Raw genomic sequence first — 19,463 nt, 5'->3', positions numbered from 1 at the left:
CTACAAATCAGATTAGAAACCAGAAGCGATTCGGTAATAATCAGATAATCAGCCAAGGGGACGGGCCGTTAACTGAAGGAAACGGCACGTTCCTCCTCGCGAGGAGCGCTTACGGCAGCCCTGAGGTATGGCAATCGGGTTAATTCCGCACAGCCTCGTGTCGCTGCCCAGCTGCACGGTCCCGTTGGGTGCGTCGATGTGCAGCTCCTCCGGGCCAGCATCCCTGGTGCGAGCTGTACCAGGCACGCCGGGCAGCCCGGCACGGGCTGGCACCCGTATGGTAACGGCTGTGTGCCTCTTTGAAGTCTATTTTTCAGACATCTTCGAATGGGAATATTTCACCTGTTCCATTTTGAAGCTACATTTCTTTTTTTTTTTTTTTTTTTTTCTAGGAAAAGATTTAAAAAAAAAAATCCTAAAAGAAAAAAAAACCCAAAACAACCCACAGTCTGTTCTGCCCAGCACTATATTTCATTGGGTTTTTGTTTTGATCAGAGAAGAGCAAGGCATTTTCCTTGGCCATTTTTAACTCTTTTGGCTGTATTTCAAGGTGAATTTTTTTGTTGCAGCCAGAGGAAAACAAACAAACAAACAAAAAAAACCCCCCAAAAAACCCAAGCCTTTGCTGGAAGACCCGTCAGGGCAGGGGTTTACAAATACCGAGCTGGCGGCGATTGCAGGTTGCTGTCAGAGGGAAAGCTGCCCGTGCGAGCACGTGCGCGCACGCAGCCCCCGTTACGCGGCGTTCACATCAGGCAGGCCTGGCAAAGGGCACGCGTGCACGCCCGGGTTTGCACGGCGGTAAGGCAATAGGGTGCGGATTCGGGTGGGTGGCCACTCGGCATCCCAAAAACACGGCCCTGTGTGGGCAGTAACCCCGTAAGGGAAGGCTTCGGATTTTACCTGGTAAAGACAGTTTTTAGTATTGCAGGCTGTGGGTGTTGGGTTTAGGGGGTTTTTAACCTATTTAAATACCACTCGATGCTATCTTGGGGCGGGGAATGACTTGCGGTTTATTTTAAAATGAACCATCTGGAGAGCTTCACTTGAGGGAAGACAGGTTGACTTCGCTTCGTAGGCATTTCGGTTAAAATAATCCCCGCTCGGTGAAGGGTGTCTCATCTCAAATCTCTCAGCTCCGTGAGGTTCGGAGGGAAGGAGGGAGGGTAAAGGCTGGTTAGCTCGGCAGCACCAGGAGAGGCTTTAAAGCCATTACTGCTGGCCGTCCTTCCAGCCACTTTGCCTTAGAAAAAACTCCTTTTTCACAAGCACGCGGGGCAGGATCCCCGAGGAAATCACCCCAGGCAGGAGAGAGAGCTGCTCCCCAGCTGCGGGAGTGGTACTCCCCAGGGCACCGACACGCAGGGCACCCTCCGTCACCCACAAGGAGGGTCTGGTGGCACCAGCCACCGCCGAACGCTCCCCTGCAGCCAAAGCGGTTGCTCTTCATCCCTGGTTCTCCCCACCCAAAGCTTTTCCACGGAAGGACTAGTACCAGCAGCACAATGTGGGCAAAAGTCCTGCTCGCTGCGAAGGAGCTTCCTCCCTTACAGTAAAAGAGCATTTTAAAGTTTCCTGTTCCTCCAGGGAGGTGGAGGGGGGCGATGTAATCTGCAGGCAGTTTCATTGTTTTATTACACATTTTCCGGTCGCCGGCTGCAACAGGAACCCCTGGAGCACGGTGCCCCTCCTGGGCCTCCGCGCCCAGCCCGCCGGCCACCGACGCTGGGAACTTCTGTATCATCGCAGCGGGCCAGAGCACCATTCCCTCCCCCCCCCTCCCCCGGTAAAACACCCCACGGAGATGGGGGGGGCAGCGGCACGCGGAGACGGGGTGCTCCGCTCCCGGCACCGCGCTCCCTGCGGCTCCGGGTACCAGCACTTGTGCGCTTCTCCCACGTCCGCGATATTTAAGCTGGGGTGTCACAGCCAAAACATCTCTGCCAGCTGCACGATTAACTACGGTCACATATTTAAGCACCAAGAGGCAAAACGCACCTGCTTTCCCAGGCACGTCGAGCCTGTTCTCAGTAACACAATATTGGCGTTTCTATCTATATTCCCATCCCTGAGGTCAGAACCCCCTCCACGCACAAACGAGCTCATTCAGCCGGCTCACGGTCGCCTCACAGCTCCACCCTGACTTCCCAAAACCTCCATGACCCCCAGGCGCTCACCCTGGGGAGCACGAGACACGGACGACCGAGAAAAAGGTCCTTTGCTCCATCACTCGATGGCCCGGACCGGGAGAGAGCGATGGAGTGTAGGGTTAGGGCTGTACCGTCAGAACGTCCCCGGCCCCACAGGCAACCACGAGTGGTCCTCCCTGCCCCAGACCTGGGCTGTCACTGAGCTGAGCCGTTGCCGGCGATTTCTTGACACAGAGATGTCCTTGATCCCTCTCATCCAAAAAAAAAAAAAAACCCCAAACACAACAGTTGCTTGAGAAAAAAAAAAAAGAAAAAGGAAAACAAAAAAAGAAAAAAGAGAGAGATGCAATCTCTGCCCCTTTTTGCTCACTGCACCACGGAATTCGGGGGGCACTTTGATTTGGGGTGAGGTTTCCAGCGCAGAGCTGGTGCCAGGGCTTGGGCTGGTCCTCGCCGCCCCGCGCCCGGGTGTCGGGAGGCCCGGTGCTGCGGGATGCTCCTCTCCTGCCGCCCAGCGAGGCCCGGGGGGGCCCTGCCCGCATCCCCCCCTCGCCTTGCAGCGGGTTGGGGGGGGGGTTGGCGAGGGGGACGCGGGGATGCGCGGAAGGGATGCGGGAGCGAGCGCGGGGGGGGGGGGGGGGGGGGGCGGGCTGCCGGCAGTCGCCAGGGCAACCTGCCTGCATCTCCTGCCTTGCCCGGGCGGGGACACCCCGCCGGCCCCCGGAGGGACCCGTGGGTGCCGGGGGGGGATGCGGAGGCGGGGGGGGGGTGGTGGTGTCCCGTCCCGTCCCGTCCCGTCCCGTCCCTCCCGCCGCCCTGCCCGGACTGCAGCATCCCGCCCGCCGCAGCGCCCGCAGCACCGGGGCCGGGCCGCGGCACCGGCCGGGGGGGCAGGAGGGCCCGGCGCAGCCCCGGGGGATGCTGCGGCCCCTCGCCGGGGTGCAGCCAGCACAGCACCGCACCGCCCGCCTAGGAGAGCAGGGGGAAGGGTACGTCTGCGGCTTCATTTTGCGATGGGAAAGCGGAGAGCGGCAATCGGGAGCTCGGATTGGGTTTATTTATCGATCCGTAAGGGGAAAGCTGGTTTGCGTGGCACAAGGGGCCGGGGGGCGAGGGGGGGATAGCCTGCCGTCCCGTCCGGCAAGCGTGGTCTGTCTTTCGCTTTAAAAGGTCCGGATTCGTCTGGTCATCTGATTCAGGTCAAGCAGGACTTCGCATCGCCAAGAGCCTGCTGATCCCACCGGAGCATCTCCCAGCGCCTGCCGCTGCCCCCCGGGACGGAGGCGGGAGGCTCTTTCAGTCCCTGGAGGATTGAGAGGTAAAATATCTCCAGCTCGGTTTCTCCTTCTGCTTGCTTTCCCCGCGAGGGTTAAAGAAACCGTTGAGATTTGCAGAGGTTCGTTAAGGCGGACGGCGGCACTGATTCCCAGGCCGTGCCACCGGGTTTGGCGCTGGCGGCCAAAGTGCCCCCAGCCATGGTTAACGCATCCGCCGTGCCCACAGCCCCTGAGACCCCAAACAGCCGGGACGCTCCGGCCTGGAGAGCCATGCCGCTGCCCTGAGGAGTGGCGTGGAGGTGCCCTGGCACAGAGGGAGGGGGGGTGGAGGGAGCAGGGGGGCCACGGCCGGAGCTGCCCGACGCACGTGGCCGCGATCCGAGGGGGAAGGCAGGGGAGCGCGCTTTGCATGTGCCGCGCGCCGCGGCTCCCATCCCCTTCTCTCTCTGCCCGTGCCCTGCCTGCAGGCTGGCACCCGTCCCCGGCGGCGTCCCGTCCATGGACCACCTCCCAGCATGAGCGCCGACGCAGAGCAGCTCCCGGCGGGGGCCCAGGCGGCCGGCGTGCCCCTCTGGACCGTATCCAGCTGGGCCGCCTCCGAGGTGCCCCCCAACACCAGCGCGGCTGCGGGGGAGGCCGGCCGGCAGCAGGGGCAGGCGGAGTGGGGCGGCAAGGCGGGCGAGATCGCGGGCATGGTGGTGATCCAGTGCATCTACGCCCTGGTGTGCCTGCTGGGGCTGCTGGGCAACTCCCTGGTGATCTTCGTCATCCTGCGCTACGCCAAGATGAAGACGGCCACCAACATCTACCTGCTCAACCTGGCCATCGCCGACGAACTCTTCATGCTCAGCATCCCCTTCGTGGCCACGTCGGCCGCCCTGCACCACTGGCCCTTCGGCCGGGCCCTGTGCCGCACGGTGCTGGGCGTCGACGGGCTCAACATGTTCACCAGCGTCTTCTGCTTGACCGTCCTCAGCCTGGATCGCTACATCGCGGTGGTGCACCCGCTGCGGGCAGCCACCTACCGCCGTCCTCGGGTGGCCAAGATGGTCAACGGGGGCGTGTGGCTCCTCTCCTTGCTGGTGGCTTCGCCCATCCCCATCTTCGCCGGTACGGCAACCACCCGCGATGGCCAAGCGGTGGCCTGCAACCTCCTGTGGCCGAGCCCGGCCTGGTCGGCCGCTTTTGTGGTCTACACCACCTTGCTGGGCTTCCTGCTGCCGGTGCTGGCCATGGGGCTGTGCTACCTGCTGATCGTGGGCAAGATGCGGGCGGTGGCGCAGCGGGTGGGCTGGCAGCAGCGCCGGCGCTCCGAGGGCAAGCTGACGCGCCTGGTCCTGATGGTGGTCGCCATGTTCGTGGTCTGCTGGATGCCCTTCTACGTGGTGCAGCTGGTCAACCTCCTGCTGCCCGGCCGCCTGGATGCCACCGTCAACAACGCCTCCCTCATCCTCAGCTACTCCAACAGCTGCGCCAACCCCATCCTCTACGGCTTCCTCTCGGAAAATTTCCGGCACTCCTTCCACGGCGTGCTGCGCCGCTGCCTTGACGCCAGCCTCTGCTGCTGCCACGCCGGGGAGGGGTCCGCCGAGGAGGAGGAGGAGGAGGAAGAGCCCCTCGACTACTGCGCCGCTCCCCGGGGGGACGACAAGGGCAAGGGCTGCATGTGCCCACCCCTGCCCTGCCAGCAGGAGCCCGTGCACCCCGAGCCCTGCTGCAAGCCCGGACCCCTCCTCGCAAAGACCACCGCCTTCTAGGGTGCCCCCACGCCTCGCCGGCCCCCCGGGGCGGGCGTCTCCACCGGGCACGGGCAAAGGGGACCCCGGCCGGCCGGAGAGGGGACACACCACCGTGCCCCGCGCCGCCGGTCCGCACTCGTGCCGTGCAGTTCGACGAAATAAAAAGCCATAAGACTGGCCCGTGATACAGTTAATTACGTCGACTGGGTAATTACGTGCCGTTACCTGCTGCCGCAAGGAGCCTCCGCTGGGATCAGGGACGGCGAGGATTCCCAAAGGCGTTAGTGAACAGTGACTAGCCACGGGGCGGGTGCCCCTCCCGAATAACGAAACTCAAACGGGCCCGTTCCTTCCCGAGGCCCGCTCCGAAAGACGGAGGAAAGTCCTGAAGCCCACCAGCCCCGCGACGAATGTCACGGAGGGAGGGGGTAGGGCCGGACTGGAGTTCTGCATCAGCTCTGCAGGGCGTTGAGAGCACAGGACCAATTCGACCCCTTTGGGTTCCTCTTACGTGAAAAAAAATAAAAGGGGGTTTTGAGGAAAGGAAAAAACCTTAGGTCCCACCGATAAACCTCCCCCCCCAACCCCAAAAATCCCAGGCAAAGGGATTTTAGCACACACAGGACCAAAATTGTATTTTCCGCAAGAAAGGCCAGAGGACCCGAATGCCACCCCCTTTGCCGCAGGTAAACATCACCTCTAGTGGCACTTGGAACGCAAACCCACAGGGACCCGAGCTGAGGCATGGCTCCGGGGCTCCGATACCGCCTTGGCAGCACTGAGGTAGCATTCAATTAGCCATTTCCAGCTTATTTGCTTTTAACTTTGTCCTTTTAATGTTAGTCTCGTTCTCCATTATTTATGGCTCATTCCTTCTATTTTAATCACCGTGGTGAAATAACCAGCAGGGCACGTTTTCAGCCTGATGCTCCGCTAAGAGCCCACAGCTCCTGTATTTCTTTTTTTTTTTTTTTTTTTTTTTCTTCTCCAGAGAGGTTCGTGACTTCTGGAGCTCTGGCTGCGAGACGGGCCGGTGCTCGGTGAGGAAAAAAGAGTCATTTCGGGGAGGGGGAGAAAGAATATTTCATTACCAGCTTTCTATAAACCAGACTGTAAAAGCTTTATTGGTCTACACACAAAATCACCATGTGATTGTGCATCGCGTAGGGTATATTTCCAATAAATAAATAAGAATTTACAAATGTGCCGGGTGTATAAAACCATTTACATTAGGAAAGCTACAGCTCATACAAGACGTATCTTTTTATTTTCCTTGAAGGCTGCAGCGTATCGGGAGGGGGAAACGCCACGTGATAGCACGCTCCTTTAGCGGATAAGGGGGGAATGTCACCCCCACACCCACACCCCCCCCGAGTTTTGCAGCCCCTCGGCAGCATCCAGCCCTCAAGAGTTCTGACCCCGGGCTTGCAAAACTTCCTGTGGGAGAGCTAAGCGTTGCTGCGGGTTGATATTTCACCGGCATAAAACTGTCAGCACCCGTTCCGCCGCTCGCACCAACAGCCGCCGGCTTCACCCCCCGCCACGGCCGCCGGGGCAGGACCCCCCCCCCCCCCAGCCCCGCCAGCTCTGCCCAGCTCTGCAGAGCTGCCCCGTGTCTCCCCACCGAACGACGGAGCTGGAAAAACACAGAGTTTCCCAGATTTCTGCCCAGTCCGTAGCTGGGAAGCAAGCAACGGGCCAGATCCTGCTCCCTGGGAAAGTTTTACCGTGAGCTTCAACATGGATTAGACTCAGCCCTGGGCAAGACTAAGGGAAAAAAAGGAAAAAAAAAAACCCCAGTGGATAGGAGGGGTCCCTTAAGTGGGTTTGTGAAAAAACCCCAAACAAACATTATAACCCAACAACGGCAGAAAATCAGGGAAGAAATCGCACGGGGAACGCGAGGCTCCCCGGCACTGCAAACCACCTTTCCTACCGCGGAAAAAATGACCCTGGCGTTCTCAGTATCCCCGTTTAACCTCTGCGCCTCCGAAACAAGCCCCAAAGGGGTTAGAGGGAACAGAAATGGGGCAGTTCAGCCCTCACACGGCGGCGCTCAGCAGGGCCCCGCTGTCACGAGCGACTCAAGGGCTCAGCTGCCAGAGGTGGGGGGGGACACACACACGCGCACAAAAACTGCGATTTCTGCCGATGAGGCAGAGGGGGGCAGAGGAGCGAGGCAACGTGCTGACCACAGGATCTTTGCTCCTTTTCCCATTACCCATCAGTTTAAAAACGCTGAGCCGAACCCAGACAAAGGCAGGAGCACCCCAGCTCCTTGTCGCCCCCGGCAAATCATCATCTCCAGCCCAGCGGCACGCTTCCCGGCCGAGGGGAGGGGGATTGGGAGCCAGGCGACCTTCCACGGTCCGCAGGGACCCAGCCGGCCGCGGCCGGCGTGCTCTGCTCTCGTCCCACGGTCGACGCTCCGTCCCTTCCACCTTCCCCGCTCTCTGGTGCGAGTGTTGCAAGAGCCGGCTGGAAAGCGGCGAGTATTTTTGGGAGTGGGGTGACCACAGCTTTTCCCAAATTCTCCTTCTCATTAAAAAGTTGGGGTAAGGGGGGGGAGTAAATGTTACCCGGTTCCGGCCGCCTCCATCTCTCCGTCCTGCCTGGTCTCCCTACAGTTTCTGGCCGGAGGCGGCACACCCCGAGGCGACCGGCTGAAGTCCCATCTCCTTTTCGTGGGCACCACTGTACTTGTAATCCATGGAGGCGGGGGCCCTGCAGCGCTTCTTCGCCAGGTGGTAGCCCAGGGCCAGGAGGGCCAGCGCCGCACAGAGGGAGCCCACCGTGACGCCCACCAGCACGCCGGGATGGAGGTGCTCCACCTTCGGCGGGGTCCGGCTGGGGACGGGCGTCTGGGCTCCGGGCCCGAAATCCCCCGAGTACGCTTCGTCCCCGTCCTCCTCCAGGATTTCGATGCAGTCGTTCCGGTCGCCGAGCCGGTAGCCGGCGCGGCAGTGGCACTCGTAGCCGCCGGGACGGTTGGTGCAGTTGTGTTCGCAGAAGTTCATGTCGCACTCGTCGATGTCCACGCAGACCTGCCCGCTGTCGGTATCGTTGTCCAGCACGAAGCCCTCGGGGCACTCGCAGGACATGTTGTGCGGGTCGCACTGGGCCGGGCACTGGCTGCGGTTGCAGTGGAGCAGGCAGCGGGCGGGCGCCCGCGGGTCGACGGCGTAGCCGGGGAAGCAGCCGCAGCGGTACCCGTCGGGCACGTCCTCGCACCGCTGCTCGCAGGGCGCCTCGTAGCAGCGGGAGACGGGCCGGCAGCGCCCTTCCAGCATCTCGTAGCCGCGGTGGCAGCGGCACTCGAAGCCGCCCTCGGTGTTGACGCAGACCTGTTCGCACAGCCTGGGGAACACGGCGCAGTCGTCGTCATCCTCGCAGGTGCTGCCGTCGGCCGCCAGCTGGTAGCCCGAGTCGCACATGCAGAGGAAGCTGCTGCCGGTGACGACGCAGTGATGCTGGCAGGGCGCGCCGGCGCAGGGCGAGCCGCAGCCGCGGCCGTCGGGGCCCAGCACCTTGCCGTCGGGGCAGGAGCAGCGCGGCCTCCCGCCCTCCTCGTCGCAGGCCCCGTCGCACCCGCCGTTGGCCAGGCGGCAGGGCCAAGCTCCCGGGGCGGCGCGGCCCCAGCGCAGCCCCCCGCTTTCCCCCGCCTCGTCGCAGAGCAGCTCCAGCCCCAGCGCCGGCACGACGGCGGAGCTGCGGGGCGGCAGCGCCAGGAAGTCCCCGCCGCGGGCGCCGAAGGGGGTGGCGTAGGCGACGGGCAGCCCCTCGGCGGGGGGCAGCCGGGGGCAGCTCCCCGCGTAGTTGTACTCGCAGAGGAAACCGTCGGCCGGCTCCTCGCAGCGCCGTTGCTCCCACCGCAGGTCCCTCGACACGGTCACGCAGAGCTCCCCGCACCGCCGCCCCGACGGCGCCCAGTTGGAATAGTCGGTGCGGCCGTCGCCCGTCACCCACTGGAAGCCGCGGAGGCGCCGGGCCGGTTCGGTGCAGGGCAGGGGCAGGCGCAGCCCCAGCCAGAGCCGCCCGCTCCGGTTCTGTAGCAGCAGGGCGATGGCGTCCTCCGCCACGGTGGAACGGACGGTCATGAGGTGCCCGCCGCCCCGCTCGCACTCCGCGCTGGCCTCCGCGAAGGGCCGCGCCGCCCAGAAGATGCCGAAGCAGTCGTGCTCCAGGCACTGCGCTCCCGAGGGGGCGGCCGGCTCCGGCTCCGGCTGCCCCCCGAGCCCCAGCCCCAGCCCGGCCAGCAGCAGCAGCGGCAGCGGGAGCCGCCGCATGGCGGGCGGCGGAGGGGCCGGCCGGCGCCGCAAATCTCTGGCATGCCGTCGCCCGCCCGCCCGCCCGCCCGATTTATAGGCGCTCCGGCCCTCCCCGCCGCCCGCCGCAGGAAGGAAGCGCCTCCGGGGACGGGCCGCCGCCGCCGCCGCTGCTGTGCGGAGTGATTGCGGCGGGGGCGGCCCCGGCCGCGGGTAAATCCCGGCCGCGGGGCGGGGGCGGCCCTCGGGGGCAGCCGTCCGGCCGCCGCCCGGCACATCCCCCCCAAAACCCCCCCAACCCCCCCCCCCCCCCCCGCCTTCTGCCGGCTCCTCCCCGCCGAGCCGGGGGCCGGTCCCGGCCGGGGATGCTCCCCGCCGCTGCCGGGCTGGGAGGAGCAGAGCACGCCGGGGAGAGGCGGGGGGGCTGCCCCCGGTTCCCCCGGGCCGCTGCAGGGACGGCTCTCCCGGCGCCGCGGTGATGGGCACCTGGGGACGCGGGCGTAGGGGCTGAGCGGAGCCGGGGAGAACGTCGTTTTCTCCCGGTGCAAAGAGGCACCGGCGCTGGAGGGCAGGTCGCTTGCCGGAGGGCACCTCGGGCGGGCGGTCAGAGCTCCCAGCCCCGCCGGGTTCCTCTCCCCGCTGGCGAGGAGGACCGCCGGATACCTTTGTACCTTCAAGGCAGCCGGGATCAGGGGCTGTAGGCGGCACAGCCCAGCCCTTGGCCTCTTCCCATCGCTTGCCGCTCTCCGGGGGGACGAGGCAGGGTCCCCGAGAGCTGGTGGTACAGCGCAGGGTGCCGTCTGCCGCTGGCGGGAGGTTGCGTGCGGCTGGGAGGCCGCAGTTGGCACCCACGCTGCTGGGAACAAGCGCCGGTCGCTCGGACATCTCTGCTGCGCCGGAGCGTCGAGCTGTAGCGATGGCAGCTCCCAGCGCTCATCTGGGCGTTAAAGAGTGAAGGCGGGGGTCAGGCCGCCAGCCCTTCGGGGACAAAGTCAGGCTTTAACGAAAAAAACTGTGGGTTTTTCAAAGAGGAAAGAAATTCTGAGATGTCCCCGGGGATTTACTGATTTTTGCCATAGCAGCAAGGGACTCGGGACAGCCCTTGCCTCCGCTTGAAGGATGCGGTGTTAGCAGCGATGGCCCACCATTTCTGTGTGCCTTTGCGGCCCAGCAAAGCAGTCCCAGAGGGTTTGAGGTAAGATGGGACGCCAGAAAAAAAGTGGGATTTCCCCCGGCTTTGCAAATCAGCCCCCGGCCACGAGTACAAACCGAGCTGGCACGGCCTCGCTCTTGAAAGGAGAGAAAAACCGGCGTGGAGAGGCGGGCAGCGTGCCGTGCCCCGCTTCGGGATGGCATCCCGGCTCCTGCGCTGCCGGAGCGGTGCAGGGAGAGCTGGGGCTGAGCCCCGGGAGAGGGGCCCCATCCCCGGTGCTCCTGCCCAGCGCGGGGGGCTAGCCCCCGGGGCGCCGGCTCCCCTTCCTCGCGGGCGCCTCTGCCGCTGTTTTCTCAACAGCTGTACCCTTTCCATGGTTTTATCTTTGCAGGATCCGCCTCTGCTGTCAGAACGTAGCCAAGAGCAAAATAAAAATGAAAAGCAAACATGCAAAGCTTTGCCACTCAAAGGAAAGGGTATTTGACCCCTTTTTTTTTTTTTTTTTTTCAATTTTGAGGGTGGTGTTTTTACTGAAAGACTCAGTCACTGCAATTAGCCCTCGGGATCCCCTGCAGAGCAGCAAATCCCTATTTCTTTACTTCTCCCATCGCAAGGAGATTACTTTATTAAAACTCTCCCGGTTTGTCTTGTCCTCTTGCAGCCCGGTGCGGTTCACGTAGCTCACGTGAGGCTGCGCGGAATAGGAGAGATGGGGAAAAGAGTAGTGATAATCAATACCAATAAGCAGCATCACCGAGGCAGCTGTGCTCGGTAGCTCTGCAAAGCTTGCCTGAGCGACACGGGAGCAGAGGAGCTCGTGCTCTTTACGGGACGCCTTTCCCCCTGCCTGTCTTTGGCCTCCGCCGCACCTTCTCTCAGCTCTGCGCGTGGGAAAGAAATGTCCGTGGGGTTTAATTTCATCACCCCAAGCAGAAAGGCAGGCGCGGGGCAGGTTCGTTTTCTCCACTAACGAAGCCCGGGGCACGCACCGGGGTCAAGCCGGGTTCCCTAACCTCAACCCAAAGCCATCGTCTCCTCCTAGGTGACGCACGTCCTGTAGGTCTGACCCACCCGTCCTCCGTCCCCTGGAAAGGAGGGACGCGTCAGCGTGCACAGGGGTGAGCTCGCCCAGCGCCACACACCCCCCGGATAAAATCATTCACCCCAGAAGAGCTCGTTCCCCTTCATCCCCACAAAACGCCTAAATAGGATAATTCCCAGAAGTTTCCTGGAGGGCTCGGTAACGCCGACCTTTCTTTGCGTTAGTAAAACCTGTTGTTTCCCCAGTTTTCACTGATTTTTCCTTTTTTTTTTTTTTTCCTTTCTGGTGGTCTTTTTCTGTTTCTGTTTCCAGAAGCAAACCAGCAAAATAGAGGGGGGAAGGTCAGGGCAAACAACGGGAAAAGAAAGAAGACAGAATGTCATGGGCGGAAGGTTAAAAAACCCACCAATAGATTTCTGTTCTTTTTGATTTTTTTAAATAATTACAAAACCAGATAAAAATTTCCTTTTCAAGGCTGCGTGATGAGAAATATTTTGAAAAGTTCCAGGAAAAAAAGAGAGTCCTCCCAAAACAATTTCGCAGATCATCGCCCTGACGTCCTTGCCCCGCCGACAACAGCTTGCAGGGTCGGTCTTGTCACTAGAAGGGAAAGATAATCGGAGCAGGAGAAACGAGATTAATCATGTTTTAATAACTCTTTTTGAGTCCGATGATCTTTTCCCTCTGTTGCCTCGAAGCATGACAGGCGTTGGCTGACGCGGCCCCGAGGGGCTGACTCACGGACCCAGAAATGCCCTTCCTGCTGACATACCGCTTTTCCTTTAGAAAAAGTTGATTAATCACGTTCCTCCGCCAGGCTAAGTTATTGCAAGACGTTGCCGGCTGTCCGCTGCGATAACAGGAGGGAGACCTTTCGCTTTACTGGGGTCCGGCTCATCTGAAATGTCGTTGTCACCCTTCGGGCAGGGGAACGCCGCGAGAGGGTGTTTGGAATAGTTCCTCCGACCTGCGGTTAGAGGGGGATGTGTGCCGCGGGTTTGCTTGGCTTGCTTGTTGGAGTTTGGAAATGAGGTTCCTGATGTGAGAATTGTGTGACGATTATCCGCAATTTGATATAATGTAATCTCATATAATGTGATGTAATTAATATCTAATCTAATCTAACCTAACAATATAATATTAAATTGTTATGTTGGGACTAAAAAAAAAAAATTAAGAGCAGACCACGAGGTATGACGTACGTGCTTTCCCATCTACGCGTGATCTGCGCTTGGGATCGTTAACGCTGCGCAGGGGTCCCTTCTCCCGGATTTGGGGGATCTGCTTGGGGTTTTGTGGTCCCGCAGGCGCCGGGCAGGAATCCCTTCCACAAAAAGTGAATTTCCCTGCGCGGCAGAAAAATATCTCAAGGGCAGGAAGTGTCGGACACATAAATACGGCTAAAAACAAGACTTAATGCCCGGCCAGGCACCCAGGCAAGGTAGGGACCTGCAAGGTAGGGTGTCGCACTGAGGGTGCTTAATTGGCTGCCTATTAATTAGGAGCACTACGTAGGGAGTTGCGTTTGCAATGGCTTGGGAGCAGGCAGGGCTGGCGAGGTCGCTCCAGGTGGTGAGCGAGTCTTCCTTTCTCGTTAAAACTGGGAAAATAGGTTTTTCTCCGTGGCCTCGCAGCTCCGCGGTCTGTTACGGCCACCGTTTTCAGTCCGGGCGCAGAAAGTACGATGTCAGAGTAGGGTAGGGCTGAGCTAGGTCCCGCCAGCTTTTTTTTTTTTCCCCTCTGGCTCATAGTTTGATGTTAATTCTTGGACTACAACCAGGGAAAGCGGCCGGCGCCATTTCCCACAGGGATTAAAGCCTCCCCGGGGCTGGGCATTTGCGTTACCTGTTTCTGGTGAGCCTTCTGACATCTCCGAGACGTGCGCTTGCCCGGCAGCTTGTTTCACCTGAGGCTGGGTTTTCCTTTAGGGAAGCCGAAGGATCTTTCCTCTGCCGCAGGTTGGCTCTTTCCCTCCGTCACGTTGTCAAATCGGCTCGGCGAGACGCCGGCTTCCCTTAGCAGCCTTGAAAGGGCTCGGGAGAGCCAAACGCCACGCAATATTTCATAGGTAAAAAAGATAAAAAGAGGAAATGAGCATTTATAACATTTGTTTTTGCAGCGGCTGACCCTTTGTCGGATTTTGTGGGATTTTGTGGATTATCTTTTAACATTAGTCAGTACCTTTTCGCTAAATTCTTCTGGTGGAGGCTGTTTCCTTGCAGCACCTTTCCCAGAAATGGGGAAATGGGGCAGAACAACTCTGGGAATGCTCTTTGGAGTTTGATGCGTGGAGGCACCGCACGTCCATTATGGGATGTAACGTCCCTTTCTTTTCTTTTTTTTTTAGGGTTTTCTTGTTTTTAAACACTACTTAAGGCAAATGTCAATGCCTGATAAAACCCCACGTGAACGCCACTGCGGACGTGGGTGATACGAGCGGGGTTTTCGTGTCGTCGAGGGTTTTTCCCCGTCTTTGTGACCTTCTCCCTTTGCAGGATGGCCTTTCTTTGGTGGGGCCTGTCGTGTTTGAGTTCATCGAGTGACTTCTGTGCCCGGTTGCTGACCGGAGCCAGAAGAGCAGCTCTCTGCCCTCATACGCTACACGCAGGATGAGCACCGACAGAGGATTTGTTAGCACCGGCCACCACTGTAGGAAATGCAAGGATTATGTCTACCAAATCGATAGGGTTTGGTATCGTATGTATTTATTAAAAACCACTAAAGATGCATTCTGTTGAGATTTTATTGGTGTTTCGTCAGAAAAGCAACATACAGCGTTATTCAACGTGCGGGATAACCTTAGTCTTTTAGTTGAAGGCAGCTCGCGAGGCTGTGGTGCCGTGCGGGTGACAAAATAAAGTTCGGTCCTGACGTGCCATTTCCACAAAGGATGAGGCGTTGCTTAATTCTGGACCGTAAAAATTACACCACTTACTACGTTACAAACCGGTTGATACGTACAAAGCATTTCGGACGTGGGGGCTAGCCCGGCCTGCCGTGGTGACAGCAGGACAGGTACAGGTTTCAGAATGGCACCTCGTTTATACGGAAGGAACGGGGAGCAGAGGTAGCTGCCCCGGGCACCGCGGTAAAACCCCCGTGGGCCGGGATGAACGTCCCGTCTCCTCTGACTGTGAGACGGGGTACCAAACTGTCTGGTCCCGCTCCTATTTGCTTTAGCCCACGGGATTCACCGGGCCCTGGGTAATTCCCTACCGAGGACACGGATCAAAGCATTCCTGCTGGGTTTGTGGCAGGAAGAAAGGGAAACGGGAGATTATCCAGGTGTAATCGCGCCGGGGTGAAGGATGCTACATCAGGAAATCATTCCACCAGAGAGAACCCAGACTAAACCTAGGCACAAATTAGCGGGCTGGACCCACTGCCGTACTCCATTGGTAATACAGTACGCATACCAGAACACACAAAAGGGCATAACAGAAATCAGGAATTCAGGTTTTACCGAGGAATTTCTGGAATAAGTAACGCCTCTCAGATTTGTACCAGCTCTGAGCCTGCGCTTATGCTCCCTTTTCCCTTTTTCATAGTGGAATAAGTGTGTTATACACAGCAATTAATTGATATCTTAACTGAAAAATAAGTCAGAAAAGCTCCCGAGACTGTTAACGTCTGGAAAATGCCTCGGCTTTCGATAAAGCAAACCGAGTAGTCCCTGCAATGCGAGGCACGTCGCTGCGGCTGCCCTTTCCCCGTCCAGAGCCCGAGCTGGCATAGCCCGACAGCGCAGGCATAATTTTATGTATGTAGGTTGTCCCGCTGATTTCAGTCGGATTATTCGTTTGCTTAATTAATTCATGTATTCAAAATGCTCTGCTGGGTTGTTGTGACAGGGTATGAATTTTCTGCGGGACTTCCAAGAATGCGGCTGCTGCATTCACTGCTTCTCCCAGCCACTGTGCGGAGAAAAGGAAGCGTGGACAGAACATTAAAAAACATTTCTATCGGCTCCATTTTCCTCTGTTGTTTTGTTTGGGTTGGGTTTTTTTTTTTAAATCTGACAATGGAGAAACGAAGACCAAAAAAAACCAGCAGGAAAGGGTTTTCCTCCACACATGGAAGAACAGGATGCAGGTCGCTGCCTAAAGCAAACTCCTTTGTGTTCGGTTCCCATTTCTGCAGCAATTAAGCCTCAAGTATACAATAAACCCAGCAGAAACGTCAGGAAACGTATGTACCCTTCAAATCACATGCCTGTTCTTTTCTGGCACCTTTTTGCCTTGTAGAGCCTGGGTAAATAATGAAGGTAGCACTCCTCGATGGGAAGCAGGCATGGCCCCCGTGGCCCTCAGTTTTTTGGGGAGGATTCACGCTGAAACAGCTCAAAGAGGTTTCATTGTCAGGAGTGGCTGAGTATAAACAGCATCAACAGCTCGCTGAAGCTAGGTACCTGGGGAAGACTGGGGAACAACTTTGCCCTGAGAAAGCAGTTGCTTCAAAGGGGGTTTTAAAGTTTTATAGATAATAATTAGCAAATATACAACGCCCAGTGTATTCTTTAGAGGAGGAAGAATGGAAAATGCACCCGGCCCGGACCCCCGGCAGCTGGGAAGGGGTCCTACCCAAGAAGTATGATCCAACAGGAAAAGTCTGGTCTCATCCAGCTGCAGCTGAAGGAGAGCATTGTTTTCTGTATTTTGCAAGTGGTTTTGAAGGGAATACACTGGCAACAGGTGGGCGGTTCGTTTAAACATAGTTTTGCACACCTTTTCACAATACGTTCTCTGCCTTGGCCCCTTGTCTACAAGGCCGGGTGGAACGGCTTTCCCTGCGCTGTGCACCTCCTGCGCTCAGCGGGTGCAGTAAGGTTACTTTGATGTGACATCTTTTTTTCCTAAAAAAACCCCAAACAACCCCAAATTCTAAAAAACCCCAACCCTGCTTGTGGCTGCAGACACCGGTTCTTGCTCTGGTGAAAGACACAAGAATTTCAAACCCATTGCAACGGGAACAAGGCAGAAACGAGGGCTGAGCGCAGGCTGGCTGCTGCCAGGCAGGCGAGGGGGGACGCTGGCATTGCTTTTGGGATGGGAAAGGACTGGGGGGGCTGCGGGGAGAGGGCAGGAAAGCTGCTGCTTTTGCACGTCGGCATTTCAAATCCAGGTAGGGGAGACCAAATGAAACAATGAAATTAACTTTTTTCCTTTAGGAAGACGAATCGATACTTACAATTTGCTATTTTTAAGCACAGTGAGGTTTGGCAGAGTGGAGGAGCAGCCCTGGCGGGTGAATTCAACCCCATCCCCCCCAACCCCGCAGCACCGTCCCTGTTAACCCTTCCCTCGGAGGAGCGGTGGCTGGTTTACAAACCGCAGGGCTGATCTGGGCTGCCTTCCCCCTGAGACCTGCCTTTGGGGGGACATCAGCTCCCGCTTTGCAAGGAACCCCAGGACAGGCTCTCGGACATGCACACCCATGTTGAACAGATAACACCCCCCCTCCCCTTTTTCTTTTTAATTTGCAAAAACACTCTCTGCTGCTCACAGCTCTGCCTCCCCCCTCGCTGCCCCGGTGCCGTTACCTGCGCTCGCCGCCAGCCCCACGGCTCTCCGGCTGCTCGGGCACCCAGCAGTAGTTGTCCGCCGCGCTTTTGGCCGGCCGCTTCTCCTGCTTGGCCGCCCTCCTTTTGCAGGCCAGCAGGGCCAGGGCGAAGGCCACCAGCAGCAGGATGGCTACCAGGCTGCCCAGGATGTAGTAGAGGAGCAGCCTGGGGCCGTCGGCGCTGTGCTCGGGGCCGGGTGCCGACCCAACTGCCGTGGGGGCCGGCAGCGTCGCCCTGATGGGGATGCCCGCAGTCTGGGGGATGCCCGTGGTCCGGGGGGCACCCATGGTCTGGAGGCTGCCCGTGGTCTGCGGGGCACCCGTGGTCCGTGGGATGCCCGTGGTGCGCGGGGTGCTGTTGGGGACCCCCGCGGGCTCCTCTCCAGCGGTGGGTGCGGCGCGGCAGCCGCGTCCATCCTCCTCTGGGACGAAGCCGGGTGGGCAGAGGCACTCGAAGCTGCCGGGCAGGTTGCGGCAGGGCCCAGGGCAGGGGTCCCGCAGGCACTCGTCCACGTCCAGGCAGGCGTCGCTGCTGCCGGGCTGGCGCTGGTAGCCGGGCTGGCAGGCGCAGTGGAAGGACCCGGGGATGTTGAGGCAGAGCTGCGGGCAGATGCCGGGCTGGGCGCACTCATCCTCATCGCGGCAGTGGCGGCCACCCGGCCCCGTCGGCCGGTAGCCGGGCCAGCAGAGGCAGACGAAGCTGCCGACCGTGTTGTGGCACTCGTGCTGGCAGGGCCCGGCCAGGCACTCGTCCACGTCCAGGCAGTGGCGGCCATCGGGTGCCAGGGCATAGCCGGCCTCGCAGCTGCACTCGAAGCCGCCGGGCCCGGTGCGGCAGGTCCCCTGGCAGGGGTTTGGGTGGCAGGCGTCCTCGGGCAAGCAGGAGGCCATGTCGGGAGCCAGGGTGAAGCCGGGATGGCAGGCGCAGCGCGGAGGCTTCCCGGGCGCCTCCAGGCAGCGGTGCTGGCAGCCCCCATTGTGGTGGGCGCAGGTGGTGGGGCAGAGGGGCCCGGGGGGGTGCCAGGCAAAGCCGCCCCCCTCCAGCGGCCCCTTGCAGAGGGCGAAGGCCGAGCCCTTGCCCCTCTCGCACTCGGCCTCCGCCAGCGTGCCGAAGGGGGCGGCCGCCAGCCGGGGACTGCGCACCCCGAAGGGGGTGGTGTAGGTGACCCGGCCGGGCCCGGCCAGCGGCAGGGGCCCGCACATCCCCTGGAAGACGAACTTGCAGAGGAAGGCGGGCAGCTGGGCCCGGCAGGGACGGTCGGCCCAGCCGGCGGCGCCGGAGGAGCCGGCCGGCCGCAGGCTGACGCAGCGGGAGCTGAGGCAGGTGACGGTGGGCTCAGACAGCCAGGCCGAGTAGTTACCGGGCTCCCCGCCGGCCGCCCAGACGAAGCCCCGCAGCGGTTCCTGCGGCTGCACGCACCGGCCCCGCGACAGCAACAGCCCGATCCAGGCCGGGCCCGGCCTGCCGGCCGCCGCCAGCAGCTCCCGCAGCCGCTCGGCCTCGGCGGGACTGCGGGCCGGGGCCAGGTTGCCGCCGTTGTTCTGGCAGCGTTCCTGGGCACCGCCCCAGTCCAGCTCGGCCCGGTGCAGGCTGTAGCAGGCGGTGCCGGCACAGACCACCTCGGCGTCCTCCCCGCCGGACCCCATCACCAGCAGCAGCAGCAGCAGCAGCAGCAGCCAGGCCACGGCCATCCTGCCGGCTGGACGGACGGAAGGACGGATGGAGGGACTCGTCAGCCACCGGCTCACATCCCCTCGTCCCGCCGAGCTCACCCTGCGCGCATCCTGTGCTCCCAGGTCTCCTATTTATCACCGGAGGCTACGGCTTCCTGTAGTGTGGTCTGGCTCGCCGGTTGTTGTTGGCGGCCCAGGCTCTCGCCTCGCTGTCTTCCTCTTCCCCCCGGCGCAGCGGGCTCCTCGCTCCCATCCTACAGCTTCGGCTCGCTGTGATTCGGCCGGTGCCGCTTTTCTGCAGGAGAAACTAGCCGGGTTCCTGCTTTTTTTTTTTTTTTTTGGTTGTTTTCAAGGGCTTGATCTACTCACTCAACCCAGCAGATGATTTTTCTAATCCCTAATAGGGCCTGATAGTTTTCAAGCATGTATTGCTAAAAGGGAAAAAAAACCAAAACAAAACAAAAATAAAAAGCCGTGGGATCCCTCGCTATCAGCTCCTAAAAGAAACTGAATATTTGGCGCGGTGTCTCATGTGCACACTACATTTCCAGCGCATTTTTCCCCTTCTTCGTGCGCTTTAAATAGACGGATAAGCCCTGAAATA

At 59.9% G+C, this 19,463-nt stretch overlaps 3 protein-coding genes across 3 annotated transcripts; 1 reads left to right on the top strand and 2 right to left on the bottom strand.

The window, feature by feature from the left end:
- Positions 1-3,224: 3,224 nt before the first annotated feature.
- On the top strand, positions 3,225-5,184 carry SSTR4 (somatostatin receptor 4). Its single transcript, XM_075749963.1, has 2 exons — positions 3,225-3,468; positions 3,895-5,184. The coding sequence occupies exon 2, from the start codon at positions 3,943-3,945 to the stop codon at positions 5,182-5,184; it is 1,242 nt and encodes a 413-aa protein (XP_075606078.1). The 5' UTR covers positions 3,225-3,468; positions 3,895-3,942.
- A 1,077-nt stretch (positions 5,185-6,261) lies between these two features.
- THBD (thrombomodulin) lies at positions 6,262-9,680 on the bottom strand. The gene has a single exon (XM_075749962.1). It carries the CDS (start codon positions 9,450-9,452, stop codon positions 7,788-7,790), a length of 1,665 nt encoding a protein of 554 aa, XP_075606077.1. The 5' UTR covers positions 9,453-9,680; the 3' UTR covers positions 6,262-7,787.
- Positions 9,681-14,351: 4,671 nt separating this feature from the next.
- CD93 (CD93 molecule) lies at positions 14,352-19,190 on the bottom strand. The gene is made up of 2 exons (XM_075749961.1): positions 17,166-19,190; positions 14,352-15,540 (listed from the first exon to the last, which is right to left on the bottom strand). Exons 1-2 carry the CDS (start codon positions 18,875-18,877, stop codon positions 15,522-15,524), a joined length of 1,731 nt encoding a protein of 576 aa, XP_075606076.1. The 5' UTR covers positions 18,878-19,190; the 3' UTR covers positions 14,352-15,521.
- Positions 19,191-19,463: the final 273 nt, after the last annotated feature.

Source organism: Balearica regulorum, chromosome 3, assembly GCF_011004875.1.
Source record: "Balearica regulorum gibbericeps isolate bBalReg1 chromosome 3, bBalReg1.pri, whole genome shotgun sequence".
Classification (NCBI taxonomy): Eukaryota; Metazoa; Chordata; class Aves; order Gruiformes; family Gruidae; genus Balearica; species Balearica regulorum.
The sequence above is the reverse complement of the archived record's forward strand: the minus strand, read 5'-3'. Positions and strand labels throughout refer to the sequence as shown.